Here is a 12,945-nt window from a genome sequence, read left to right as displayed (position 1 = left end):
AAAATTTAAGCATTTGGACACATTTAATTTTAAATTAATAATCCTGATGTATGTAAGAGCTGAAAAAGACACAAGATATTCTTAAAATCAAGGCTTATCTTGATTTATACACTTTAAGATGATGAGTTGCATAAATTTTCATCAAATTCAATAAGAAAAAGGTACATAGTGATGAAAGTAAGCAAGAAAGAAAAGACTACTCAAATTTGGGAGAAATTTCACAGTCAGATATTTTCAGTTGGATAACTGAAACATTACTTATATTAAAAAAGATAAAAGTGTAAAAATTAACTTAATTGCTAAATTTGGTGATGTTAGATAATTTTGAATTATATCAATGTTACTTGACATGAGATCATGTTCCCTCCATTCTATAAATGTTCCTTTTATCCTACTTGGACAAAAGAAATTAATGTGTATGCTAAGAAAGAAAGAATTATGGTATGGCGATCCCAAGCCTAGGGAGACAAAGGCAGGTTGACTGCAAATTTAAAGTCAGATTGGGCTCTCAAATACAAAACAAATCAAGCAACAGCAATCAGAAAAGATGAAGGAGGAGGAGGAGGAGGAGGAGGAGGAAAAAGAAGAGGAAGAGAAGGAAAAAGAAGAAAACAATATAAGAGGGAGGAAACTAGGGAACAAATAAATCATTCATTAGAGGTCTAAATCAGTGTGCTAATTTTAGTGTTTCAAATGGAATGTTGTGATTACATCAATAAGTAACAGGGTTGAGAATTTGAGTCCCACACTTTTCAGAGGCATCTGGAAAGTAATTATGTTTTATGTCAACTCATGACCAAAACAAAATCTTGTATTTTATGAAAAATGAGCAAGAGCCTTTAAGTAGCAAGAAAACAACAGGGAAATAAAACAAAAACAAAACAATAACCCCCCCCCAAAAACTCTTAATGAAGGATAAATACAAAATTGAATTCTGAATAAAATAGGTAAAATAATCTTTGAGCACTCAAATTTTATTTCTTTACTTAGAAAAATAAATAAATGAAACCCACCAGTTTGTTACTTATTATTGCAAACATACTTCCTCAAATTATAGGAAAAAGGTATTATTTACAGCCTTAAAAAATTACTTTGCAAGAGGACGAGTTGATGGGCCTGTTACTTAGTCAGATTGATTTACTGTTCTGTTGAAATTTTACCTTCATGTATCAGTGAAAAGATTGACAAAACTTTACTATATCATCACTGACATACAGGATAAAAATCCAACTGGCTTGAGAATGACCTCTAAATAAGATAGGAAGTCATAACTCTAGTAGAAAAAAAACACTTTTTGTCTCAAAATTAATTTTTGGGTATCATATTTGAGAAACTGGGTTCAAGTTACAGAATGAGTACATATAAAGAGGAAAGTTTTACATATAATCTAAGTTTTAGGTATATGTTAAAATCACCATAACATGAGCATTACTTTCTCCTATGGTACATTCATTGGTGTATATAATAACATCCATGCTGTAAAGAGATGGACATAATCATATTGAAGGTACAAGACTTTATGACACCTAAAAACATATATTGGTGTTTTCATTTCATCTCTTTATCAGTAAAGGTGTTTTTTAAAATTTGGATAGTAATATATCACTGTCATTGTGGGAATACTTCAACTGATGGGTAGTAAGATTGTTTACCCATTTCAAGATGGCCTTACATATCATAGTAACACAGTACAGAATCACACTCTCCTGTCCTACCAAAACTTGAGATTTTGTTGGAGTCACAGTAAAGGATTCACTGTGGATGGCATGTCCTGCCTGATATCAAAGAACTATCAGTGAACATGGACCCTTGTTACTAGTCCCCTTTAACAAGAGGAAAATGGGCAAAAGGAATGGGATACATTAATAAATGGAAAACTTTAGCCCTTAATTCAGATATTGGGTTACTGTTAATTTCATTGACAGACACTTTAGTCCTTAACTTTTTCTCAAAAACTGTAATTGGTTATTTGCATATTATCTGCATTATTAGTCATGTAGAGTTCTCAAACTTTCTGATTAACAGAAGCAGCTGCATGATGTTCTCCGTAGTAGAAACTGGGTACTGCCACAGAACTCCATATTTTTTTCAAAAACTTACATAGGGATTAATGCTAATAATTGCCAATGCGTGCATATATGTTTTAATTTTATGTAAAAGTTTGAAGAAGATTTATTCACACATTCCTTTCTTGAGAATCACAAATGTGTTATAGGAATAAATGTAAGATTTGTTTTTCTACTCAGTAGTGAAGTGGAATCTTAGCAGACACGTTCGAGTTTTCACTGCTATCTCACTTTCTGCAGCTCCTGTCTCAACCACGATGGCAGCGGCTGCCCCAGCCTGTGCAGCAGTTTGGACAGTTCCACATTGTGGTCTCGGTAGTAATTAGAGAGGAAGGTTCTGGACTGGAGACAGGAAGACAATGAAGATGTTATCAGATTATTAATCAAGACTATGCAACCTAGAAATATGAAATTCTACTACAGTGTACGTCTACAAAATATTGAGTTCAGTTTTTTTTTTTTTTCCCTTGAGCATTACTCATTACTACTTTTTATGTTGGACCATTTTCCAAACATTTCATTGTCTGTACACTTAAACCAGGTTGTAATACTTCAAATAGGGGATAAGATATTGATATTATTAGTATGGATGTTATGTTGATTTTTGGCAGATTAAAGTGATTTCTGAAATCCTCTTGATATTATTGAGTAGAAAAGCATAGTTTTAAGGATTTACATCTCCATAGCAACACATGAATTCCTTACATCCTTCCTTTGACGCCATGCCTTAGGAAAAGTATTCGTGAGATCTGTCTAGCTTGCCAGCCCTCGATTATCACATGAGGCATCTTTCCACATATTCTCACTTCTAAAAAGGTATTTTTCTTTCCTTTTTGGAGTTTAGTTTGTTAGTATTTTATGTATTCTTTAATAAATCTATGGCCATATCTAATTTGTCCATGCTATAATAAATATGGGTTCATTACAATTTTATTTTACTCTATTGCTGAGCTAACATACATGGTGATGGCATTGCATGTGTGTAGTGAATATCTATTAGCTATACATGAATATTTTTATTTCAAATGAATTGCTTGTTCAGCAATTTATTTTAGTACCTTCTACATTTGGAAAGGAGTTACTCTTCATTAAACATTTACACCTGAATTGAATTCCAACAAAAACCAATTTCTAAGGGCATATGTAGGTCCTTTGTCTATCTCTAATTTCTTCTAAACATACAAATCTATTAGGTATAATATCTTCTAAACATATAAAACTATGCAAAGAAAGAACAGAAAAAAAGCAAATTCATGTTACAAGTTTTAAAATATCTGTGTGCACATATTTATACCAGATTAGTTAAAACTAGGAAAATATTACCTCTGGATCCATGGGTGGATATTTTCGGCCTTTGCTTTTTCCAAGACATTTGGTCTTTCCTCCTTCTAACAGTTGACACCAAAAGCCCTTTTGGGGATCAAATCTGCAGTGGATAATACATATTATTATTATGAATTGCATATCGTGTTTTCCATGAGAACACTACTAGTTGGTTAAAGGAAATGCACTTTTAATGCCCATTACTTTTAGTTAAATGATTCATTTATGTAGGTATCATTCAGCTTATTTGAGAGATGCTCATGGAGATTAAATAACGTATATTTTATTTATATATATATATACATTTCTATATATGTATATACATATAGACATATAGTTATTTAGTACAATTTTATGCTAAAATGATTATGTTCTATATATTATTACTGAAGCTATAAATTCAAGAGCCAAACATCAAAATTACAACCTATTTATAAAGGACCTTAAGATATTTTATTTACTTATGACTGATTTCCATGTCAAAATAGGTTGGCAGATTTCTCAGAAAGTATTTAATGGTTTACCTTAAGGAGGCTGAATTTAATGTGGATACACTATTCTGAATACATATGTAAATAAATCTTTCAACTTTGAAATAAGTGTATTCCTTTTTACAGTTAAACAGTTTTATAATTTCAAAAAGTTAATTAATAGCATAAATTTCATACTCTTTGGAGACAACACATGATATAGGAAATATTGAATAAAGACTGTAGAACTGCTTGCTTTTTATTGAAGGAAGATAATTCTGTTGGATGATTCAAGTACAAGTACTTGCATTTCTGTTATTAAAGGTGTCCTGGTTTTGATTTTTCACATAATATGTAGAACCACAATACTAGTTCACTTTTCACTACAATAAGACAATCCTAAAATGACAAAATAATGGGGATTTGTACTTCCTTTAATGAACTCAGCATAATCAACTCTGAATTCCTGGATTTCATACTCTTTCCAGTGGGAACTCCTATACAGTCCAGTATTATTAAATGAGAAACAGGAGAAAGATGAAAGATAGTTTTATTTATTTTTTATTTTGTTTTTTTAATAGGCAGTCATTCAGAGTCAATGTCCAATGAGAACAAGGAGATGCCAGCTGGCCTACCCTGATGGGAAGGAAACCTGCATCCAGTTTCATCCAAGATGGCTGTAAGCAATGCCCCTACCCCCTAGTCCCAGTAACTCCCTGTCTCTTCTTCTGCTCAGCACATCTGGGTGGGTCGCCTCCTCATGACTCAAACTCTTGAGTCCATGAACCAACCTCCCTTACACACTGGAGTCTGATGGCAAGTCTCATCCTAATTAGATGTCCAGCTCATATAAATGGGCTTGCCATGTGTGCAGTATCTTGTCTTGGGTACTCATTTTCCAGGTGCTTAAATCTCCAGGCCTCTGCTTTGGTAAGCTCATCCCCATTCTCAACTTGGCTGGAAAGGGGGAGGGGTATTTCTTAGTTTGGGGCCACTTTCTTGTCCTATTCCAGATACCCTCTTGCTTTGTTACATGTAAGATTTTCTCTAATCTCTGAGCCACATACTATTGAATCTCTTAGCTTTAATCTTCTATCTGAAGGTGAGGGGCTTGCATTTCATGCTTTGCTTCCCACATGTGTGTACATGCACTTCTAAATCTTTTGGCCTAGGATCTTATGTTTTGCCTCCCATGTGTATGTGTCTATGTACACTTTTCCATAGGCTGCTCTCTCCTAGAAATTTCCCTGTCTCCCTATTTTCCCCTTTCCCTTTCCAGCCAGTTAGGAGGAGAATTCCCTTCTGGCTTGAGTCTTTCTAGTCTTTCTTATCCTGGATACTAATTTTCCGTCTAATAAAACTCATAATTTACCCTCTCAGCATCCATTTTCTCAACTCTGAAAATCAGATAAGGACCTAAAAGTTCTCAGACCTTGGGCTCCCCTTGAGCACCCAAACCATGCATCACTGTATGCAGTTATTCCAGTGAGATGTGCATTTAGCTTAAGAGTAGTATCACCTCAGTCCTATCACACCCAGATTTTTTTCTGCAGATATATTAAGGAATGCTACAGTACATTCACTGAGTGTAAAAGATGACACTTATCTCCAAGGTACATAGAATGCCACAGGTTTCAAACATTTTTTCAGCAACAGAAACAGGAAAAATAATAGAGAAAATTGAGTTAGAATATATAATTCCACTGTTGAACACAGGATCTGGGGGTGGAGGGAGAAAGGAGAGTATGGGAGGTGTATATACAGAACTAATGACAGTGTGAATCAGTCCCATTGAAATGTTCCTTCTGGGTAGCAAGCTAAAATATAAAACCCTAAAATCATGGGCTCTGGCTTGTAATTCCTAGCTTCAAAACTGGGTTGCACCCACAGTAAGATATTGGTCAAGAAGTCCTATGAAGTCCCCAAAATAATGCAGAATATTGTCCAAGTGCTTGGTTACCTGTCTAAGCTAAATGGTGAGACATTACTGTGGAAGACACCATAGGGTAAAACACAGGACATGGAAAGATAGTGTTAATTTTAGAAGATGCCAGCTCCCTGCTGACCAGCCCTCACAGTGCTTGAAAGTGTTATGCATGCTGCTGGGGATAATGGCCACTAACTGCGTGCACAAGCTGGGAATCCTGCAAACTACAGTTAGCCAGCCAAACAAGATACACATACCTGCACTGCTGACAGGGTAATTTTCTCAGGCACTGTTTCCATTCTTAAATATGAGAATTACCTTAAATTTAGAGAACATGGGCAAGATTATAATATGGGCATTTCCTTCTTATCACAACAGAGGAACAGACTGGAGATACAAGAGGATCTTCCTGCATTCTGAATTTCTATTTATTACTATTGTTATTATTTTATTTTAGGGAGAGAGAGAGAGAGAATTGGCTTCATCCACTGCAATTGGACTCCAGATGTTTGTGTCACCTAATGGGCATGTACAACCTTGCACTTGCCTCACCTTTGTGCATCTGGCTTATGTGGGATCTGGAGAGTTGAACATGGGTCCTTAGGCTTCACTGGCAAGTGCTTAACCACTAAGCCATCTTTCCAGCCCTGCTTCCTATGTTTCTATGTCAGCCAAACACTCAATGTTGCTTTACAGTTAAAGAAGAGCCACTGCCACCAGCAAGCCTGAAAGCCTCTGAGGTACACTGTCTGATTAGTATTAGTGAAGTGCACTGCCACCTAGTGTCCCACTAAAAAAATGTGTCTGTGTGTGCATGTTCATCTGTGCAGGTGTACATACATATGTATAAGTGTGTGTACATGGAGGCCAGAGGACTAACTGCAGGTATAGTCGTTCAGGCACCAACTACCTTGTAAGACATGAGTTTGTTACTGGCCTGGAGTTTGCCAAGTAGGCTAGACTGGCTGATAATCTCCAGGTATCCCTCTGTCTCCTTCTCCAGCACTGGAATGACAAGAATGCATTCCATTTCTGGCATTTTTTTTAAAAAATTAACCTATTCTGAGGAAATTGAAGTCAGTTCCTCATGCTTGCACAGCAAGCACTTTACTGACTGAACAATCTTCCCAGTTTCTGGAACCCACTTTTAACACAGCCTGACAGATGTCTTTTGAAACCCACAGCACTCTGAATTTCTCTGGGCATCATTTTGAGCACTTGTTATGTTGATGGAACCAAACAACCATCAGAGGCTGACCGACCTTGCTGTTCTTGATTCAAGGCTAAACCAGAATAAGGAACAGAAAACTGAACAAGTAATGTCAGTCGGAAGAGATCACACACATAGCAACACCTGATGTGTTTATGCTCCAGTCAACTTCACTAATTCATTGAGGAACCACAAGATGTCCCCTGCAGTGACACTCAAATCTGAACAGATAGAAGTGGAAATGAGAGCATCAATTCTAATTGGCTGCAAATGAATCAACTAGAGAGCAAGAGCAAGTGAAGAGCACAGGCAATGTTTGGACCCTTGTCACTACCCAAACCACTGTAGCCCACAGGTGGTGGTTGGTTGCCATTGGACTTCAAAGGAGCCTTGTAGGCAGCTGCTTTGCTTTTACCTTTGGGGCCTGGCTGGACTGGGCCTATGCTGGGCAATAGCACAAAGTAGGCAGGAGGCTACAGCCACTCCCTCCTGCTCAGGTCTCTAGACTCACAGAAAAAGCCATTCCTATTTTGCTTGCATGGCTGTAACTAAGTGCAAAAGGAAAGGAAAGATGTATGTCCTAATTATTTTGTTTAAAATCAAATATACGAGAATTTTTGTTTAGGACTAACAAGATAAATAATAAAAGAATGAAGCAAATAAGAAGGGAAACTTAAGTGCATTGCTCTGGGACTTGCTGCATGCATAAAACATGGAAAAGGTTTGTAGTTTTGTTGCTCAGCAGATGTTTTAGAAAGATGAGGCATAATTGACTGCGATGTAAAGTTAATTAGTTGCAGAATATTTTGTTGCCCTGGGCCCATTCCTAGAACACCACTGCACCTGAATTTGCCTCTGCACATATGTGAGGAAAATTTTCTTCACTTTCTTGTCCAACCAATTATTAGAGACCTGAGCCTTACAGTCCAAGTGGCCCTAGTACATGTTACCAATTAAAATTAAATACATCACAAGTTAAGTGGATAAAAGGAAGACAGAGTCATTTCCAACCTGAACATTTCCATATGTTTGTGTATCACAGTCCTTTCTTTAGTCTCCATTAATTTCCCAAGAGGAAAAACAATTCGGCATGTGCAAAATGAGATGGGGAAGTCAGCATCACAGTGCCCCAAACAGCATTTTCTGCCTCAGGATGAGGCTGTTTAGCTGCATTGAGGTGAAACACAGCACTGGTAACAAAGCTGAGATATTTATGCACGTGCCTGGAGAATCTTCTTTGCTCTGGGAAGTGCAAGAGTCTTAGGGTAGGCTGCAGTTTCTCTTACTCCAAAGCAAGAGTTGTGAGCCAAAACTGTACAAACTGAGGAAGGAGGCATCCAGAATACTGAATACCATGTTCACAGAGTCTTCATTACCTTGAGTCCACATATTTTGCTGTCTTGTTTCATTTATTGTATTTGTAACTTTATATCTTAATTTTTTGTTTATTTTCATTTATTTATTTGAGAGTAGCACACACACACACACACACACACACACACAGAAAGAGAGAGAGAGAGAGAGAGAGAGAGAGAGAGAGAGAGAGAGAGAGAGAGAGAGAGAATGGGTGCTCCAGGGCCTCCAGCCACTGCAAACAAACTCCAAATGCATGTGCCCCCTTGTGTATCTGGCTAATGTGGGTCCTGGGGTATCAAGCCTTGAACCAGGGTCCTCAGGTTTCAGGCAAGCTTTTAACTGCTAAGCCATCTCTCCATCCCTTATATCTTAATTTTAACAATTGGTATTTATCTTTTCTAAGTTATATCAATTCATTGTTTTATGTTTTTATTTTAGTGGTCATGAAATTGTGAAACTATGGTTAAAATCCTTCCTTGAGTCATGGTTAAGTAATTTTAGGACACAAGTTGGTTTGTATTTGACTTATACCAAACACTATAGTTATGAAATTTTTCCATATATTTTGAATGTGTATATAATCTCTCTATCTATATGATTTTACAGGCTTACTGAGCCATGAACAACTACTTGCAGCAAACAGCATAGAGCCATTTCCTAAGCTACTGTTGTGAAGAAGGGAAAGATAAGCCAACATCAATAACTATTAACGAAGGCATATAATGGGAAGATTTGTCTACTTAATCCTCAGACGCATGCCTCGTGTTCCTGTAATTCAAGGAGTAGGTGAAAACTTCGTTAGGATTGTTTGAATGGATAAGGAACTATCAAATCTTATTACTGCTTTTCCTGTCCCTCCATTACCCTCTCTAATTGTCTAATTGCTGAGTCTAATCTGCTGTGAACTGGGAAATTATATAATCAGGCTTGTTAGAATTTCATCTAAAATTTAATAGGCTTTATACCATAGCTTGTGAGGAAGTCTTTTAAAGTGGGGTCTTACTGACTGGAAGTTTTCATTCTGTTACTGTGTTCCCTTACATTACCCCCATTGTAAATTACCTGAATCAGTACTTTTGTTTGCCCAAGATGACTGTAGCCATGTGCCCCATGCCACATGTTCTCTGCAACATGACCTCGCTCCTCCTCCTGAGAACATGGGCTCTCATTTCCTGTCCTTGGATATGGACTGGCAACGAATAGAATGCAGCATAAAAGAAGCAATGTGGCTGGTAAAACTCCCCAGAGAAGGCATGGCTCTCTTGGACCACAGGATCTCTCAGTTGACCATTCCCTCTTGGAACATAGCCAGTATGTTGGGAGAAAACTCAGTACAGGGAGAAGCCATTTGGAGAGTCTTCATCCTATTGCAATCAGCCTTTGAGTCAGGAGTCTAAGATATTAGTGAAGAATTTGAGTCACACTCAGAAACATAAGTCTTCCTAGTAGTGGCCTGTCACAACAGGGAGCAAAGCAAAAAAAAACCTCAGGTGTATTCCTATCTAATCCACAGCCCACAGCATCCATGACCACAGTGGAATGGTCACCATTATATGGAGGTATGGTTGATGATTTGTGATGCAACAATACACTTCCGGTTCTTTGTCACAGTCAGCTTTAGTTGCTGGGATGAACTTCCAAACCAGGCACAGTTTATGGGAAGAAGGGATTTATTGAAGGTTACAAATAGAGGGAAGTTCCATAATGGCAGAAGCTGAGCTGGCCCACTTTCATAGGTCCACACTCACAGAGAGGGAGATATATAGAGATAGAGAGAGAGAGAGAGAGAGAGAGGGAGAGAGAGAGAGGTGAGCCACCACCAGCAGCACAGAGAAGTACACTTAGGAACCTAGGCGAAGCCCAAGCATTTGCATATCTTTAGGCTGGAATTCCAGATCTACCTCCAGTAACCAACACCTTAGGGCTAGACTCCAGGATCCATCCAGTGACACTTCCTCTAGCCAGGTGGCTAGATATCTAAATTAAAAGCTTTAATATACTCCAAAGTGTACTAGGGGAGATCCATTCAAACTACCACATTCTCTGTATGTGATTGCATTGGTTTTAAATAGATTAATAAGCATAGAATAAAACATGAATGCATTCTTCTCCACAACTACCATAGATACTGATCATTTTCAAGTAGGGAATGATGGCCATCAGTGTTTTATTTCTAAGTTATAATGCACTCAGAGAACAGGTATATCTTTTTTTTTCTTTATAGCTTCAATTTTAGGATACTTTCTGCACAGATCAGACATATAAAAAGTTTAGTTGAACAAACTGATATTGGGAAAAAAAGCTCACAAGTAAGATAATTTATCATAATATAAAATACCTATAATATTTTATAAGATAAAGTACTCCTGTTATTCTGAGGAGAGTCACTATATGAGTAATGAGGATATTTCTTTGACTGTTGTGAGTAGTAAAATGATGTATAAATTCATAGATAGTATTAATGATGCTATATACACACCTACTAGTGATAATTTATGATGTCAAATAATGGATATGAAATCAAGCATGAGAACAGACTCACGTTAGTGCTTCAGAGTAATTATAATGAGGTGTAACTCCCAGAAACTTCTGGATTTCATCCATCACAGTAGCTGGGTCAGTTCTCAGCTGCTGTCCATCAATAATTAGAAACTGCAAAGTCAAAAATAGTTATTTTATGAAGAACAAAACTAAGTCAAACAGACTGAGCTGCCTCTTGAACTTGTATAGCTTTAGTAAACCAGGCCACTGCAAATAGGAATAAAACATGTGCTACTTAGAATGCATTTAGCTATTGTTATCCTTGTATCTTTCCAAATTAGTAATAAAGTTTTCCATAACATTTATTTTTCTGTGACTTATTAGGTTATGGGCTTTAATTTACTTTATTCTAAACCAGAAGTAAACAGATAGTCTCTTGTTTTATCATGCAAATAGGGACATGATTTTTCCATCTTCAGTGCTTATATCAAGGTAACCATCCAGTCTACCAAATGGCTTCACCCCTGGGACAAAGGCATATAAAGAGAATCCCTTCACATGAAAAGCACCCATCTATTTTTACAAATTATGATTTGTATTAGAAAGAACATGTTTGTTTCTCCCTTTTTCACCTTGGTTCACAACCCTAGAATATCAGATTTACCCAAGTTAAGTATCTCCTTGGGTCTTCAGTTGCACCCTGAGTTGGAATGAACACCTTGCAGATTTGGATGTTTTCCTCAACTCCTTTCTATTGGCTCTAGTTTGGAACTGTTAGAGAACTTCCTATGATGGCTGGCTCATATGAGAGACCTCATAAGGGCAAAGACCCTATAGGACAAAGAATAAGCAGGAGTCTGCCCATAGGGTTCCATAAGTCATCAAGTGCTCTCCTAGTACTTGAGAGTTTCTGCCTGCTGTAGTTACTGTCTCATTGCTGGGACAAAGCACCTGACCAAAGAAGCTTATTGGAGGAAAGTGTTTACTTTGGCTTATAGTCTTGAGGTAAAGCTTCATGATGGCAGGGGAAAGCATGGGATGAGCAGAGGCTGGGTGTGACCTCTGCTATAGCAGGAGGAAAACAGTAGCAGGGGGGTGAGCCAAGCCAACACTGGCAAGGTAGGAGCTAATCAAACTCGAATTTTATCCCCAGAAGCACACCTCCTGCAGCAAGGCTCCATCTCCAAAGTGGCCATCAGCTGGGGACCAAGTATTCAACACACAAGTTATAAGGGAATAGCTGATTCAAATCAACACATTGAATCTGAATGCTTGGAACAATTTATATCTTTGAGACTAAATAATAGTCAAAAGAAGGTTTGAATAATATGTTTTAGAGCCCTTTAACAATATTTAATGTTATTAATGAAATAAAAATATTAAAAATCATATTTCACATTGTCTCTGATTATTAATCTTTATGTGTGGTGAAGTTCATTGACATTTTCTGTTTGTCACTGCTTCAATCCCATGAGGTAATAAATAGAAGCTAATTTTAGGACATTACCTGGGAAGTAGCAAAGTAGGACAGCCATCTTTCTATGTGAACCGCATACCAGCCTGGTACCAGACATCTCCTCTGTAGTGTTTTTAAGTCAGGGGGTGCCCAATGTCCTGTTGTAATAACTTCATAGAAATTAAACCTCATGGCAGCTGGGTCTTCATGAGATCGTTGATGCTTTGAAGGAAAAGGGACATCTATAATTAGGCATTTTTAATGTCTGCATAAGTATGCATCCATATTTATTCAAAGAATGAGGATCTCTTTCATTTAACAGAATAATTAAAATACATTTTGTTAATTCTATGTATGATTAAATAGAAATTGATACATTGCTTATTTTAAAATTCAGATCTTCGCTACATATCAAGTGATTATTTTCATGCTTAAAGTGTTTAGGTTTAATGCAGAGACAGAGTTCAAGGTTTTGTTTTTTTTTTTTGTTTTCATATGCCTGATTAGAAATATTAGGGATAGTCAGATCAAGCCTGATGTACAGAGATTTAGATGGGCAAGAGTGTTATTTGTCCCACTTTGTCTTTACTGCTGCTCCTGAAGGCTTCACTTTGCCCACGTTCTCTGTGTGTTAGATGAGGTAGCAGATGTCCCTT

At 37.1% G+C, this 12,945-nt stretch overlaps 1 protein-coding gene across 2 annotated transcripts in view; it reads right to left on the bottom strand.

The window, feature by feature from the left end:
• Positions 1 to 1,107: 1,107 nt before the first annotated feature.
• Positions 1,108 to 12,945, bottom strand: part of LOC101595240 (N-deacetylase and N-sulfotransferase 4) — a 405,440-nt gene continuing 393,602 nt past the window's right edge. For both annotated transcript variants that reach the window (XM_004658542.2, XM_045143760.1), the window contains exons 11-14: positions 12,341 to 12,511; positions 10,895 to 11,004; positions 3,390 to 3,492; positions 1,108 to 2,408 (exon numbers count right to left, since the gene is read on the bottom strand). In XM_004658542.2, coding sequence (XP_004658599.2) covers positions 2,289 to 2,408; positions 3,390 to 3,492; positions 10,895 to 11,004; positions 12,341 to 12,511 — 504 coding nt within the window. In that variant the 3' untranslated portion in view covers positions 1,108 to 2,288. The remainder of the gene's footprint in view (positions 2,409 to 3,389; positions 3,493 to 10,894; positions 11,005 to 12,340; positions 12,512 to 12,945) is intronic.

This window comes from Jaculus jaculus, chromosome 2 (genome assembly GCF_020740685.1).
Source record: "Jaculus jaculus isolate mJacJac1 chromosome 2, mJacJac1.mat.Y.cur, whole genome shotgun sequence".
Lineage (NCBI taxonomy): Eukaryota > Metazoa > Chordata > Mammalia > Rodentia > Dipodidae > Jaculus > Jaculus jaculus.
The sequence above is the reverse complement of the archived record's forward strand: the minus strand, read 5'-3'. Positions and strand labels throughout refer to the sequence as shown.